Here is a 17604-nt window from a genome sequence, read left to right as displayed (position 1 = left end):
TAGAGTTGCATCACTCTCTGTGTGGCAACACGTCCAGTCTTTCCTCCTCCCCCTCCGGCACTCGCCCCCTTGCAGCTGGGTCACACGCCTGTCCCCACTGCAGGTGCCCTGTCGCACTCATCTCTGCACATCCCCAGCCACTGCAAAGTGCATGTTGTATGCCCTCAACAAACAAGAACAGAGAAGCGGATTACACAGACATCTGCTGAGCACTGGCCAGGGCATAGTTCAACCGGATGATGAGGAAAAACACTCTCTAAAACAACACCAGGTATCAGGCAAGGCAGCATCAATTACACTACTTGGTGACTTCGAGGCCCACTTCCAGACCACCCATCCCAGGCGCCCTGGCCGACCTGACCCTGAGTCTCTACAACACAGGCTGCTCTGCCAGGAGATCAAAGCACTGAAAACACGCCGACGGAGCACCAGACAGCGACTGGAACTGTGCTCAAAAGCAGGGAACAAACCACCCCGAGGCGGCGTCACTTCTTCCCCGTGAAGTACGAGGCCTCTCCTTACCCACTGCGGGGATGTTGGCTGCAAAGAGCAGAGGAACAGTGGGGCTCGGCAGCACGCCTTGCCCACAGGGTGAGCGCGGGAAGAGGGCCAGCCTTCCGGACGCTGACCAGGAAAGATGAAACACACCTGAGTCAGGGGATGCTGCTGACTCACAGCAAATATGTGAATGCACCTTGTTTGGGTTTGGGGAATAAAGTTAGACAACCTCTCCCACTCCTGCTCATACCACGAATGGCAGGGTGGACAGCGTCTTCCAGGGGGAGCTGACAGCCGCGCAGGCCTCCCTGGGCTTCCTTCCAGTGACTCTATCTCCCCACCTCAGGCCTTCCTCCACTCCCAGCAGAGCAAGGCTCCCTTCTGGTTTCCTCTGTATCTGAGAGCTGTGACCTGCCATCAGCCTCCCCCTAGCTCTCTCTTACACCTGCCGCTCATGTCCTGCGGGGGGTGATAGCCTCTCTCTCCACTCTGACCATCAAGCACAGACACAAAGCAAGGAAGGAAGCCACTTTGCCCTAAATTGTCAGTCACGGAGTGAGGAAGATCCCCTAAGCAGCCAAGTAGATAAAAGATTTCATCCTTGTGGCTTGCGGTTAACGGATAAAGTTTTTCATGGGAGGGAAAGAGATCTAGTCTTCCTTTGGTACGAAAGAAAAACAAAGTAAATTTCATATGCTGGGCAATATGTACATACCAGACCCCGGGCTAGCAGTTTCCATCCAGTGCACGAAAGTGCTCCACCCCCTTTCTCACACCCAAGTTCAGGAAGGGTGCTGTGATTTGCTGAAGGTCACAGCGGGTAGGTTTGCGGTGGAATCTGAGCCCAGGTTCTAACTCAGAGGTCCGGGCATGCCTGGTCCGCAGCTGTGGCTTCTCCTGTCACCCAGAAAGAGGCAGCTCCTTCCTGACCCCCCACACACCACTTGCTCAGGGATCCAGAAGCAAGCCCAGCCCTGCCCCAGACCAACTGACCGCCTGGCCCTCCTCCCATTCTACCCTGTCACGGGCACGCAGGTCACCTATCTGGGACAACCACAGGACCTCCTGCCGTTCTGCCAGGGACACTGTGGCTGAAGCATTCACCCCACAAATGCCTCTCTCACTCACTCAGAGCCAGGCTCCCTCCAGACACTGGCAGGAGGACTGCGAGCCAGGGACTGACTGCTCTCTGGCCCTGCCCTCAGGGATGGTCACAAAAGTGACTGGGACCCCAGGACCTGCGGCTGCTGAGAGGTGAGCTGACCAGCCTCACCTGGAGCCCCGTGCTCTACGTTCCCTAAGCAGCCAGGGCTGAGGAGATACTCAAGCTTATGAAACAGTGAGAAACAGATATGCTGGTCTCTGCCCCCAGTTCCTTCTAATGTTTGGTCTTTGACTGACACTGGCGTCCCAAATCCCTTGCAATTTTCTGGGTGGTGAAAGTGTCATTTGTTCTGACAAGGCAACTCTGCGTGGGCTCCTAGATGGGGCTGCAAAATGAGTTAATAATAACTGATCACACTTACATGATGAAGCCTCCATAAAAATCCCCAAAGTTCAAGGTTTGGAGAGCTTCCAGGATGGCGAATACATGGCCTGTAGGATGGTGCACCCCAACTCCACAGGGCAGCAGCTCCTCCGCTTGGACCCTTCTGAGTCTTATACCTGTGTACCTCTTCACCTTAGTCCTCTGCCACATTCTTTATAATAAACTAGTAAACATGTTACCCAGTTCTGTGAGTCATTAGAGCAAATTATCAAACCTGAGGTGGGGGCTGAGGGCAGTCGTACGGCACTGAGCCCTCAACCTGTGGGGTCTGTGGTAACTCCAGTTAGTGTCAGAACTGGGCTGAATTGTAGGACACCCAGTGTCAGCGAACTGGTCAGTGTGAGGAAAATGCACACATCTGCTGTCCGAAGCCTGAGTGGGAGAGGCAGTGGTACAGAGAAGAAACAGAAGTGAGTTCTGGGATGGGGCTCCGCAGAGGAAAAGGCACCTGGACACCCTCTGCCTTCAAGTAGTCACTTAGCAACAGGATTTTAAAGAAATCTCCAACAGAGGAAGGAGAAGATGTCACCCCATATTACCATAATGATCCAGGTTCAGAAACCCAGAGGAAAGTGGGGGGAAAGAAGGAAAAAAAGTGAGGGGAAAATAACTTTTAGGAGCAAGGAAGGGATGTGTACTCTCCCCCCTATAGTTACACTGACTGCCTGTTCATCCACTCTCCAAACTGTAGCAAGGTTATCCTTTATAAAACAGCTTTAATGAGGTATGTTACGTACAATAAACTTCACATGCTTAAAGTACACAATTTGGTAAAGTCTGGCCTTTGTACTCACCTGTGAGATCAATACCACAACCAAGGAAGCGAACGAATCCACCATCCCCAAGACCCCATGCCCTTGTGCCTTTGTTCCTCCCCCCTTCTTTCTTCTTCCCCTCCCCAGGCAACCACGATCTGCTTTCTGTCACAAACTAGTTTCTATTTTCTAGAGGCTATACATGTGGACTCTAGAGTATGTGCTTTCTTTTGTCTGTTTTCTTTCAGCATATTTCTGGGTTCATCCCTGTTGCTGTACATCCCAGAGTCCATCCCTTTTCATTGCTGAGTAGTATCCCATTGTATGGCAGGCCAATTTGTCCACTCCCCTGTTGATGGACATCTGAGCTGTTTCCAGTATGGGGCTGTTGCAAATAAAGCTGCTTGCATACAAGTGTTTGTATGGACATATATTTACTTTTCTCTTCGGCAAAGGCTTAGGAGTAGAATGCCTGGGTCTTATGGTAGGTACATATTTAACTAAGAAGTTACTAAGCTATTTTTTTTTAATCTAACATCTTAAAGCAGTTTATTAGAACTTTAACTTCTCCACATTTTTGCCAACACTTGGAAAGATGGTTCTTTTAATTTTATCCATTCTAGTAGGTCCACAGTGGTATCTCATTGTGGTTCTGATTACCATTTTTCTAATAAATAACTGATGATGTGTGCCTGAGCAACTTTGCGTGTGCTCATTTATTACCCTCTGTCTTCTTTGGTGAAGGGTCTGTTCAAATGTCTTGCCTATTTTTTTTCTTTCTGTTGAGTTATGAGAATTTCTTACGTATTTATTTGGGATACAAATCCTTTATCAGATATACCCTTGTAAAGATTTGCTAGTCCTATAAACTCCCATCGCCTCATTCTCACTAAACTCTCAGGTCCACTTCAACGCAAGGAGTCTGCTGGGCCCCACCTCGACTCTCCCTCCCTCTGCCAAGACCTGGGACTCTCTCGGGGCCTGCACCCAGAGAGCTCGCCTCATTTGTTTCCCATCCCTTACAAATCAACTGTCCTTTGTTGAATGAGGTTCAGCTAGAAAACCTTTGGTTCATATATTTTGTCTAGTTTTTGTTTTTCTGTTTGTTTGCGGGTTTTTGGTTGTTTTCGCCAGGAAATCAATCCAGTGCCTGTTACTCTATCTTTAGAATGGGCATTAAGCATCATATGAGCCAAGCATTGTGCTATACAATTTATGTGTGTTGCTTCATTTCACAATCCCACAAAACAGGTATTATCATTTTACAGATGAAAAAACTGAAGTCCAAAGATTGAGTGGACAAAGTCAGGCTGACTCTACCCCAGTGTCCTTTCCAGTTCACCCTACTGCATTTATAAGAGGGGCTAAGCAAGTAAGAAGGAAGACAAAACCCAAGGGCTCAAAACTGAATGTTTCCACATTTGGGGGCATCAGTAAATCCATAAATACCAGCTCACTGGCAGGAGCACGGACCTTTCTCAGCTTCAGCTTCCAGACAGAGGCTAAGCCCAGGCCTTGTCCCACCAGAGATGTGACTGGGGGGTCTGGGCAAGGAGGGACCCCAGCAGAAAGTGTTTGCACTCAGGGATTCATCTTCATGAGTTTACTAGAGGAGCCTGGGGAACTGGGTGGGTTTCTGAAAGATCATTAATAATCAGTAGATTGGGTTGGAGATCTTCTTTTTAACATCACATTTATCATTCTGGCTTATTTCCTTCTGGTATTTTTGTTAGAAGAATTTATTTTTTAGAATAATTTTAGGATCACAGCAAAATTGAAAAGGTACAGAGTTTCCCATATACCTCAACACATGCACAGCCTCCCCCACTATCACCATCCCTACCAGAGTGGTACATTTATACAACTGATGAACCGACGCAGACACATCATAATCACCTGAAGCCCATTGGTTGACATCACTGTTCACTCTTGTGTTGTCCATTCTATGAGGTTTGGACAAAGGTATAATGACATGTGTCCACCTTTGTCACATGTGGTCTCAATCAGAGCAGTTTCATAGCCCTAAATGCTCTGTGCACTGAATCATCCCTCCCTCCCTCCTAAACCCTGGCAACCACTGATCTTTTTGCTGTTTTCATGGTAATGCCGTTTTCAGAGTGTAATGGAATTGAAATCATACAGTAAGTAGATTTTCAGAATGGCATCTCTCATTTAACATATATCCGTTTAAAGTTGCTCCACATCTTTTTATGGCTAGATAGCTCATTTCTTTTTAGCACTGAAAAATATTTCATTACCAGGATGGACCACAGTTTATTCATCATTCACTGGCTGAAGGATATCTTAATTGCTTTCAAGTTTTGGCAATTATGAATAAATAAAGCTGCTATAAATAGCCATACAGGTTTTTGTGTAGACGTAAATTTGCAGTTTATCTGGGTAAACACCAAAGACTGCAATTGCTGGATTGCATGGTAAGAGTATTAGTTTAGTTTTGTAGGAAACCACTGAACTATCTTCCAAGTGGCTGTACAGGATTCATTTAAAAATCATAATATTCCCACAGGAAAGGGCAAGGACCAGGACAGCTTCCTGTTTTAAAAGATGGACAACAGGAGGCAAAATGCCAAAGAGTTTAAGCACTTCACCTACTTTTTTTTTTTTTAAGCAATTTATTGAGGTAAAATTCTCATACCATAACATTAACCATTTTAAAGAAAATGGTTCAGTTCACCTACTTCTCTTTTGTGGCTTGTGGTATTTGGCCAGGTAAGGCTAGCAGTATGCATCTCCTTTTATCTATTAATCATTTTGCAGGGGTCTGGCTGCATATTTCAGTATTCCCACAAACAGAAGGTGCCCAACATGCACTGAATGCATTCGAAAGGTAGAGCCGTGAGAGGGGAGGGTGTTCTGGGCTCAGGAAAAGGTAAGAGAAGGCACAGAGGTCGGAAGCCACATCCCGCACGACAGCTGTGGGAGTATTAATATGACAGCAACAAGCCAGCCGGATTGCAGGGAGAAGGGACTGGACACAGGAAACTCCAGAGGGGACCCTGGGACACAGAAGGTGACAGAACATGAAGTTCTGCACTAGGGAGCCTGTGTGGTGGCTGGAGAGGAAGGAGGGAGAAGGGAGACCCTGCATACATTAGACAGGCAGGGCTTAAAAGGGGCTGGGTGGTCTGCAACAGTCCCAGGCTTCCTGCCAAGAGGCTGCAAGGCTGTCACTGGCCACATGGCCGAGACCTGCAAAGGCCACTCCCAAGCAGAACCTCCTGGAAGACAGAGATATTACCTTAACACTTGATTTGTCCTTCCATGTTGACTGGTTCTCATCTGGGAGGCTCCAGCTGGGTGGGCCAGGGCCTTGGGCTTTGTATACAGAGCTTTATACACAGTCTTCCATATGACAGACAAGAGAACTGGGTATCAATGACAAACCCTACTAAGGCCATGATTCCCTGGAGTGGGATGTCTTTACGAGGCCAAAGCAGTGCCCGGGCCTTGCTGAGAGCTGCTCAGTTCAGGGGAAGTAAACAGGCTTCACCACTCAGGACATTCGACATCAGTCTCATTACTGCTTTGTCATCATCGCCACCGTTGCTCTTTCAGCCCCATATCAGCAGCACTGGTGGGCCTAACTTGGCCTGGAGGGTGTCTCTATGCACAACAGTGGTTTTCAAACTGCTTGAAGGGAAAAAAACTTTTCTTAAAAAAAAAAGTATCAATGGAACCTCAAATATATATAACGACGATGGTTGAGGTGGGACAGAGCCCACTCTGCCTCCTGGAATGTCCTGGCACTCTGCAGCAGTTTTAGAAAGATTATTTGAGAACCAGTAACACAGTGTAACTGACTGGATGCAGACACTAGCCAGCCTAGCCTGGGGAAGCATTCCATGTGAAGTTAGTTATCCTAAATTGGTATTACACAATCTCCTACACATCTAAAGCCAAAAAACAATTTGGTTTAGGGCCATGGCACCTTCCCCACTCCCTTGCAAAGGCAGGACTTACAAATAAGGTCAGCAAAGCAGCCTTTAGTAGGAGGTTTTGCAGCAGAATTCCCGCCTCACGGCTGCCTCCTTCCTGGCTAATAGACAGCCAGGCTGAGGACCCTGGAGCCCTCCTTTAACTGATCACACAGCCAGTCTGGGTGATCAAGTGAGTATCTTTGTTATGATAAAGTTTGAAATAAAAATGTTCCACCGGAGGGGAGCCAAGATGGCGGCGTGAGTAGAGCAGTGGAAATCTCCTCCCAAAAACACATAGAGCTATGAAAATATAACAAAGAAAAATCTTCCTAAAATAGAGACCACAGGACACAGGACAACATCCAGACCACATCCACACCTGCAAGAACCCAGCGCCTTGTGAAGGGGGTAAGATACAAGCCCCAGCCCGGCGGGACCCGAGCGCCCCTCCCCCCGGCTCCCGGCGGGTGGAGAGAAACCGGAGCAGTTTTTTTTTTTTTTGGCGAGCGCTTTTTGGAAGCCTTAGAGGGACGGGCCCCCGTTGCTGGGGAGGCAGGGTGGCGGGACCGGTGAGGAGGTGCCTGGGAACAGCGCCGGAGGACAAAGAATATCCCGCGTTTCTCCCTGCGAGACCTGGGGGCGGGTGCCTGAGACCGGTGCCTGAGGACGGAGGAGGTCGCGCGTTTTTCCCCTTTTTTTTTTTTTTCTCTTTTTGGCAAGCGCTTTTTGGAAGCCTTGAAGGGACGGGGACCCCAGTGCTAGGGAGGCACGGTGGCGGGACTGGTGAGCGGGTGGCTGGGACCGGCGCCTGAGGACAAAGAATATCCCCCGTTTTTCCCTGCGGGACCGGTGGGCGGGTGCCTGAGACCGGCACTTGAGGACAGAGGAAATCGCGCGTTTTTCCCCTTTTTTTTTTTCTCTTTTCTGCGAGTGCTTTTTGGAAGCCTAAAAGGGACAGGGACCCCGGTGCTAGGGAGGCAGGGCGGCGGGACTGGTGAGCGGGTGCCTGGGACCGGCACCTGAGGACAAAGAATATCCCGCATTTTTCCCTGTGGGACCGGTGGGTGGGTGCCTGAGACCAGCACCTGAGGACGGAAGAAATCGCGCGTTTTTCCCCTTTTTTTTTCTCTCTTTTTGCCAAGTGCTTTTTGGAAGCCTTGAAGGGACAGGGACCCCGGTGCTAGGGAGGCAGGGCGGCAGGACTGGTGAGCGGGTGCGTGGGACCAGTGCCTGAGGACAAAGAATATTGAGCGTTCCTTCCCTGCGGGACCGGTGGGTGGGTGCTTTTTGGAAGCCTTGAAAGGACAGGGACCCTGGTGCTAGGGAGACAGAGCAGCAGGACCAGTGCGCGGGTGCCTGGGACCGGCACCTGAGGAAAAAAAAAAAAATCGTGTGTTTTTTCTTTTTTTTTTCCTTTCTGTTCCCTCTCTCATTGTTGCTGTTGTTGTTTTGGTTTGGAGAGTGCTTTTTGGAAATCTTAAAGGGGCAGGACAGGTCACTTAGACCAGAAGCAGGGAATCTGGGGATCTCTGGGCACTCTAACCCCCTGGGCAGCAGGGAGCACAGAGGCCCCTTACGGAGATAAATAGTCTCCTGGCTGCTCCCCCTCTAACGGGGCTCCACCATTTTGGAGGAACAGCCCCAGCCAGGCCAAGCCCACAGCAACAGTGGAGATAAACCCCAAAGCAACTGGGCAGGAAGCAGAAGCCCTGTCTGCGCACAGCTGCCCAGCACAAGCCACTAGAGGTCGCTATTCTCCCAGGAAAAGGCTACAAACCAACAAGAAGGGAAGCTCTTCCAGCGGTCACTTGTACCAGCTCTGCAGACTATCTCTATCACCATGAAAAGGCAAAACTACAGGCAGACAAAGATCACAGAGACAACACCTGAGAAGGAGACAGACCTAACTAGTCCTCCTGAAAAAGAATTCAAAATAAAAATCATGAACATGCTGACAGAGATGCAGAAAAAAATGCAAGAGCAATGGGATGAGATGCAGAGAAAAATGCAAGAGCAGTGGGATGAGATGCAGAGAAAAATGCAAGAGCAGTGGGATGAAGTCCGGAAGGAGATCACAGATGTCAGGAAAGAGATCACAGAAGTGAAACAATCCCTGGAAGGATTTATAAGCAGAATGGATAAGATGCAAGAGGCCATTGAAGGAATAGAAGCCAGAGAACAGGAACGTATAGAAGCTGACATAGAGAGAGATAAAAGGATCTCCAGGAATGAAACAACACTAAGAGAAATATGTGACCAATACAAAAGGAAAAACATTCGTATTATAGGGATACCAGAAGAGGAAGAAAGAGGAAAAGGGATAGAAAGGGTCTTTGAAGAAATAATTGCTGAAAACTTCCCCAAACTGGGGGAGGAAATAATCGAACAGACCATGGAATTATACAGAACCCCCAACAGAAAGGATCCAAGGAGGACAACACCAAGACACATAATAATTAAAATGGCAAGGATCAAGGACAAGGAAAGAGTTTTAAAGGCAGCTAGAGAGAAAAAGGTCACCTATAAAGGAAAACCAATCAGGCTAACATCAGACTTCTCAACAGAAACCCTACAGGCCAGAAGAGAATGGCATGATATACTTAATGCAATGAAACAGAAGGGCCTTGAACCAAGGATACTGTATCCAGCACGACTATCATTTAAATATGATGGTGGGATCAAACAATTCCCAGACAAGCAAAAGCTGAGGGAATTTGCTTCCCACAAACCACCTCTACAGGGCATCCTACAGGGACTGCTCTAGATGGGAGCACCCCTAAAAAGAGCACAGAACAAAACACACAACATATGAAGAAGGGAGGAGGAGGAATAAGAAGGGAGAGAAGAAAAGACTCTCCAGACAGTGTATATAACAGCTCAATAAGCGAGCTAAGTTAGGCAGTAAGATACTAAAGAAGCTAACCTTGAACCTTTGGTAACCACGAATCTAAAGCCTGCAATGGCAATAAGTACATATCTTTCAATAGTCACCCTAAATGTAAATGGACTTAATGCACCAATCAAAAGACATAGAGTAATAGAATGGATAAAAAAGCAAGACCCATCTATATGCTGCTTACAAGAAACTCACCTTAAACCCAAAGATAAGCATAGACTAAAAGTCAAGGGATGGAAAAACATATTTCAGGCAAACAACAGTGAGAAGAAAGCAGGGGTTGCAGTACTAATATCAGACAAAATAGACTTCAAAACAAAGAAAGTAACAAGAGATAAAGAAGGCCACTACATAATGATAAAGGGCTTAGTCCAACAAGAGGATATAACCATTCTAAATATATATGCACCCAATACAGGAGCACCAGCATATGTGAAGCAAATACTAACAGAACTAAAGAGGGAAATAGACTGCAATGCATTCATTGTAGGAGACTTCAACACACCACTCACCCCAAAGGATAGATCCACCGGGCAGAAAATAAGTAAAGACACACAGGCACTGAACAACACACTAGAACAGATGGACCTAATAGACATCTATAGAACTTTACATCCAAAAGCAACAGGATATACATTCTTCTCAAGTGCACATGGAACATTCTCTAGAATAGACCACATACTAGCTCACAAAAAGAGCCTCAGTAAATTCCACAATATTGAAATTCTACCAACCAATTTTTCAGACCACAAAGGTATGAAAGTAGAAATAAATTCTACAAAGAAAACAAAAAGGCTCACAAACACATGGAGGCTTAACAACATGCTACTAAATAATCAATGGATCAATGAACAAATCAAAATAGAGATCAAGGAATATATAGAAACAAATGACAACAACAACACTAAGCCCCAACTTCTGTGGGATGCAGCGAAAGCAGTCTTAAGAGGAAAGTATATAGCAATCCAGGCACACTTGAAGAAGGAAGAACAATCCCAAATGAATAGTCTAACATCACAATTATTAAAACTGGAAAAAGAAGAACAAATGAGGCCTAAAGTCAGCAGAAGGAGGGACATAATAAAGATCAGAGAAGAAATAAACAAAATTGAGAAGAATAAAACAATAGCAAAAATCAACGAAACCAAGAGCTGGTTCTTTGAGAAAATAAACAAAATAGATAAGCCTCTAGCCCAACTTATTAAGAGAAAAAGAGAGTCAACACAAATCAACATAATCAGAAATGAGAATGGAAAAATCACGACAGACTCCACAGAAATACAAAGAATTATTAAAGACTACTATGAAAACCTATATGCCAACAAGCTGGAAAACCTAGAAGAAATGGACAACTTCCTAGAAAAATACAACCTCCCAAGACTGACCAAGGAAGAAACACAAAAGTTAAACAAACCAATTACAAGCAAAGAAATTGAAACAGTAATCAAAAAACTACCCAAGAACAAAACCCCGGGGCCGGACGGATTTACCTCGGAATTTTATCAGACACACAGAGAAGACATAATACCCATTCTCCTTAAAGTGTTCCACAAAATAGAAGAAGAGGGAATACTCCCAAACTCATTCTATGAAGCCAACATCACCCTAATACCAAAACCAGGCAAAGACCCCACCAAAAAAGAAAATTACAGACCAATATCCCTGATGAACGTAGATGCAAAAATACTCAATAAAATATTAGCAAACAGAATTCAACAGTATATCAAAAGGATCATACACCATGACCAAGTGGGGTTCATCCCAGGGATGCAAGGATGGTACAACATTCGAAAATCCATCAACATCATCCACCACATCAACAAAAAGAAAGACAAAAACCACATGATCATCTCCATAGATGCTGAAAAAGCATTTGACAAAATTCAACATCCATTCATGATAAAAACTCTCAGCAAAATGGGAATAGAGGGCAAGTACCTCAACATAATAAAGGCCATATATGATAAACCCACAGCCAGCATTATACTGAACAGCGAGAAGCTGAAAGCATTTCCACTGAGATCGGGAACCAGACAGGGATGCCCACTCTCCCCACTGTTATTTAACATAGTACTGGAGGTCCTAGCCACGGCAATCAGACAAAACAAAGAAATACAAGGAATCCAGATTGGTAAAGAAGAAGTTAAACTGTCACTATTTGCAGATGATATGATACTGTACATAAAAAACCCTAAAGACTCCACTCCAAAACTACTAGAACTGATATCGGAATACAGCAAAGTTGCAGGATACAAAATCAACACACAGAAATCTGTAGCTTTCCTATACACTAACAACGAATCAATAGAAAGAGAAATCAGGAAAACAATTCCATTCACCATTGCATCAAAAAGAATAAAATACCTAGGAATAAACCTAACCAAGGAAGTGAAAGACTTATACTCTGAAAACTACAAGTCACTCTTAAGAGAAATTAAAGGGGACACTAATAAATGGAAACTCATCCCATGCTCATGGCTAGGAAGAATTAATATCGTCAAAATGGCCATCCTGCCGAAAGCAATATACAAATTTGATGCAATCCCTCTCAAATTACCAGCAACATTCTTCAATGAATTGGAACAAATAATTCAAAAATTCATATGGAAACACCAAAGACCCCGAATAGCCAAAGCAATCCTGAAAAAGAAGAATAAAGTAGGGGGGATCTCACTCCCCAACTTCAAGCTCTACTACAAAGCCATAGTAATCAAGACAATTTGGTACTGGCACAAGAACAGAGCCACAGACCAGTGGAACAGATTAGAGACCCCAGAAATTAACCCAAACATATATGGTCAATTAATATTTGATAAAGGAGCCATGGACATACAATGGCAAAATGACAGTCTCTTCAACAGATGGTGCTGGCAAAACTGGACAGCTACATGTAGGAGAATGAAACTGGACCATTGTCTAACCCCATATACAAAGGTAAACTCAAAATGGATCAAAGACCTGAATGTAAGTCACGAAACCATTAAACTCTTGGAAAAAAACATAGGCAAAAACCTCTTAGACATAAACATGAGTGATCTCTTCTTGAACATATCTCCCCGGGCAAGGAAAACAACAGCAAAAATGAGCAAGTGGGACTACATTAAGCTGAAAAGCTTCTGTACAGCGAAAGACACCATCAATAGAACAAAAAGGAATCCTACAGTATGGGAGAATATATTTGAAAATGACAGATCTGATAAAGGCTTGACGTCCAGAATATATAAAGAGCTCACACGCCTCAACAAACAAAAAACAAATAACCCAATTAAAAAATGGGCAGAGGAACTGAACAGACAGTTCTCCAAAAAAGAAATACAGATGGCCAAGAGACACATGAAAAGATGCTCCACATCGCTAATTATCAGAGAAATGCAAATTAAAACTACAATGAGGTATCACCTCACACCAGTAAGGATAGCTGCCATCCAAAAGACAAACAACAACAAATGTTGGCGAGGCTGTGGAGAAAGGGGAACCCTCCTACACTGCTGGTGGGAATGTAAATTAGTTCAACCATTGTGGAAAGCAGTATGGAGGTGCATCAAAATGCTCAAAACAGACCTACCATTTGACCCAGGAATTCCACTCCTAGGAATTTACCCTAAGAACGCAGCAATCAAGTTTGAGAAAGACAGATGCACTCCTATGTTTATCGCAGCACTATTTACAATAGCCAAGAATTGGAAGCAACCTAAATATCCATCAGTAGATGAATGGATAAAGAAGATGTGGTACATATACACAATGGAATACTACTCAGCCATAAGAAGTGGAAAAATCCAACCATTTGCAGCAACATGGATGGAGCTGGAGAGTATTATGCTCAGTGAAATAAGCCAAGCGGAGAAAGAGAAATACCAAATGATTTCACTCATCTGAGGAGTATAGGAACAAAGGAAAAACTGAAAGAACAAAACAGCAGCAGAATTACAGAACCCAAAAATGGACTAACAGGTACCAAAGGGAAAGGAACTGGGGAGGATGGGTGAGCAGCGAGGGATAAGGGGGGGAAAGAAGAAGAGCGGTATTAAGATTAGCATGCATGGGGGGGAGGGAGAAAGGGGAGGGTGGGCTGCACAACACAGAGAGGACAAGTAGTGACTCTACAACATTTTGCTAAGCTGATGGACAGTAACCGTAATGTGGTTGTTAGGGGGGACCTGACATAGGGGAGAGCATAGTAAACATAGTATTCTTCAGGTAAGTGTAGATTAAAAATTTAAAAAAAAAAAAAAGAAAGAAAGAAAGAAAAGGGGGATTACTCCTTAACAGGATAAAACTATTGGTAAATCAAAGATCAACGCATGCTTTAAATATCCTTAATGTTGATCACTTAAAGGGTGTCAGATGATCAGCTATGGAGGTACTCTTTTCTGATAATATTCCTTTCTCTTAATTAAAAAAAAAAAAAAAAAAGCAGTTACTGTGTGCTGACCTCCAATGAGTTCTGCACAGTGGTATAGAGGGCATGTCAAAGTGTGGGCAAAGGGTCTGTTTGTTTCTACGCAGAAGATCAAGGCCTAGCTTGGATACCCAGAAAATGAACTAAGATACGATATGAGGAGGAGCTTCCGGCATCAGCACTCTCTGGAGGACTCGTGCCGGGGGATGATCATCAAAAAGCCTCCACAGGGATCCGGACGATGCTGCGGTTGTGGCTGCATCCAGCCCACCATCTCCTGGACTTGCCATGAGAAGGAGGAGGGAGATGTCTAGGCTGGCATGTGCATACAGTGAGACAACGAATTTGACTGGATCTGTACTGTTGGAACTCAACCAGGAGTTGGGAGGGGTGCAAGTAGTAGCACCCCAAAATCTCATGACTATAGACTATATATGGTTAAAAGAACATATGGGATGTGAACAGATCCCAGAAATGGGCTGCTTTAATTTGTCTGATGGTTCAAGTACAGTTGGAAAATATCCATCATATCATAGATAAATTTTCACAAATGCCTAGGGTGCCTAAATGGTTTTCTTGGCTTCACTGGAGATGGCTGGTAATTATAGATTTGCTTTGTTTATGTCACCGTATTCCTATTATGTCAATATGTGTGTGCAAATTAGTTAGTAGTTTAAAACCTATACATACTTAAGGTACTATACAAGAAGATATGTCAAAGAAATAATCAATCCTCCCAAGTTTCCTTCATATGCTACATCTATAGCTTTTCTTCTTCCTTCCTAATTACAAACTTTAAATAGAATTCGTGCCTCATATCGAATTTACCGAGTATCATAATTCCTCCAGGTGGTAAAGATACCTCGAGACAAGTGCTGGGCATAGAAGCCACAGGGCATAAATCTGCAAAGAAGTAAAAAGCTAACCTTTGCAAACAATATGGCTTCTCTCTCACTTACCAACTTTACATTTCCCTGTATGGCCCCGGAAGATGACTGGTTAGCCAGAGACGGGTAAGATTCCTCAAGGGAGGAACAACCTAAGACAGGCACAGTCGCAGGGGGGCCATCAGGTGAGAATTTGGGGATCAACAGAGGTGAGGCTCAGAACCTCACCCCCCCTGCTTTGAGAGAAATCTTCTGCATCCGTGGATGTTTTGCTGCCCTTGTCTAGCCTGGATTAATACTTAGTCCATAGGCACACACCTGATCATCTGATCATCTACATTTGCCTTCTTACAGCACTAAACTATGTTTTCTACCTTTATCTTGCATCTACCTACCACTTCAGCATTTTATTAAAAATAAAAATAATAATAATAATAGGAGAAATGTGGGATCAACATATAAATCAAGTACAAAAATCAAATGAATATTCATATTTGACCTGATGGTTTATAGGTCATATTGCATGATCAAAACCGAAAGTTTCTGTGATGACTGCCCTTGTACTGTTCACCATGTAAGAATTTATTCACTCTGTAAGAATTCGTTCACCATGTAAGAACTTGTTCGTTATGCTTCAGAAGATTGGAGACTGACGAGAATTAGGCTTGAGATGGATTAATGATTGTACATTGAGCATTGACCCCCCTATACTGAATTTTATTGTTGTTAACAACCATTTGATCAATAAATATGAGAGATGCCCTCTCAAAAAAAAAAAAAAAAAAAAAAAAAAAAAAAAAAACAAGCTATATGACAGCAAAAAAAAAAAAAAAAAAAAAAAAAATGTTCCATCGGGCTAGCCAATGGGTGTGGCCCTGTGCCCCAGAGCACACACCTGGGGCTCATTCGGGTGACTGCTCCTCTCTCCGTGTGAAAGGGAGGCCTCTCAGAGGTGCCCCCCATGCCCCCAAATGTCAGGGCATCCTCTTTAGCTCTGCCTGAATGCTGCCCATCATGTGGGACTGCATAGCCATGAACGACCTACTGTGCTGAAGAAGGGTAGAGGCAAGGGTCCGGACATCCAGTCAAAGTCTTGGGGCAGGCTGGGAGAAGGCAGGTCCGCCTGGAACATATTTGAATGAATTATTCCAGACACAAGTTAAACAAGACTTTTTCTCAGCCAACGATCACAGCCTAGGGACCTGGGCAGCTCTGGGAGTCAAGAAATGCTGAAGAGGAGTCAAGTGCTCAAGACAGGGCTGTACCAATGATGCCAGCAACAGCCTTCCTCCTAGCCACACTATCAGCTCTCAAAAAACCCGAGAGGCTATACATGTGACTCACATGCAATGGCTGCTTCTCAAGTCTGGCTCTACTCAACACACGTGCCCTCCACTACCTCCAGAGGCTCTGGGTCCGGTCTGGAGGCAGGGCCAGGCACCCCAGATGATGCTACGGCACAGCCAAGGCTGAGAAGCATGGATGAAGATGCCACAATAAACTGCATCCCACCCGGCCCCCGGGCCTGCCCGGCCTCTGCCGGCTCCCACAAACCCCATCCTTCCCACGATAAGGGGTGAAACTCTCACCAAGCCACAAAGGAAGTATTTAGGGCTGTTCTGGGGCATGGGGTCATTGCGCCAGTCTACTTTCTTCACTCTGAAAGCTGCTCAAAACCGGCAATGGCTTCACTTCATCACAGTGGGAAAGGAAGTTTCTATCACAATTTTCCAATCACTGTAAGCTAGAGCTAGCCTTGCCAGACCACCTGCAGGTTCACTTCTGCCCCAGGGCACTCCACGACCTGAATCATTTCCTGCCCTCCAGTCTTCGAAGGAAAAAAAGAGTTTAAGGTATCCCCAGGCAGCTGCTGGGACAGCCTTCCCTGTCCTTCCACTGACTTCCAGGCTCTCCACACAGAGTCCACTCTGCCGTTAGCATACTCAACTCTAATCTGAAATAGGAATGGCCAATCCACATGGGAAAAGATCTCCCATCCCACCAGGGGTCAGATGCAAAAGCGGGATGACCCTTGTCACTGACCTGCTGGCAGAGGGAGAAACATGGTGATGCGGCCGGGAGGGTGCGCAGGAAAGGGCGTTCTCGGTGTGCAAGAATAAATATGGACAACCTTCCTGCGGGGCGGTGTGGCGATGTAGCAAAAGCCTTAAAAAATTTGATCCACCATTTGATCCAGTAACTTAACAGAATTTTTCCTGAGAAAAAAATCAAAATACTGCCAAAAAATGGATGTGCACAGAGACTGTAAGATGAATGGCTGCCTAGGATTAGGGGAGAGGGTTTCTTTCTGGAATGATGAAATGATCTAAAATTAGTGGTGATGGTCACATGCAGCTCTGTGAATGTACTAAAAACTGCTATATTATATACTTTCCAAGGGTGGATTTTGGCATGGGGATTATATCTTAATACAGCTGCTATAAAAAACAAGAAAACTCATCAAAGTATTGTTAAAACACTCAAGTATGGGAACAAAACAGCAGTGGAATTACAGAACCCAAAAATGGACTAACAGGTACCAAAGGGAAAGGAACTGGGGAGGATGGGTGGGCAGGGAGGGATAAGAGGGGCGAAGAAGAAGAGGGGTATTAAGATTAGCATGCATGGGGGGGAGGGAGAAAGGGGAGGGTGGGCTGCACAACACAGAGAGGACAAGTA

The 17604-nt window shown here is 45.1% G+C and overlaps 1 protein-coding gene across 7 annotated transcripts in view; it reads right to left on the bottom strand.

The window, feature by feature from the left end:
- The window catches only part of LIMD1 (LIM domain containing 1), an 88653-nt gene that overhangs the window by 48912 nt on the left and 22137 nt on the right, over positions 1 to 17604 (bottom strand). The window contains exon 1 of one of the 7 annotated variants that reach the window (XM_037016202.2): positions 1214 to 1412. The exons of the other annotated variants lie outside the window; for them this stretch is intronic. Coding sequence (XP_036872097.1) covers positions 1214 to 1238 — 25 coding nt within the window. The 5' untranslated portion in view covers positions 1239 to 1412. Of the gene's footprint in view, positions 1 to 1213; positions 1413 to 17604 lie in introns of those variants that run through there. 7 annotated transcript variants of the gene reach the window in all.

The sequence above is a fragment of the Manis javanica genome, chromosome 3, assembly GCF_040802235.1.
Source record: "Manis javanica isolate MJ-LG chromosome 3, MJ_LKY, whole genome shotgun sequence".
Classification (NCBI taxonomy): Eukaryota; Metazoa; Chordata; class Mammalia; order Pholidota; family Manidae; genus Manis; species Manis javanica.
This window is presented reverse-complemented; position numbering and strand designations above follow the sequence as displayed.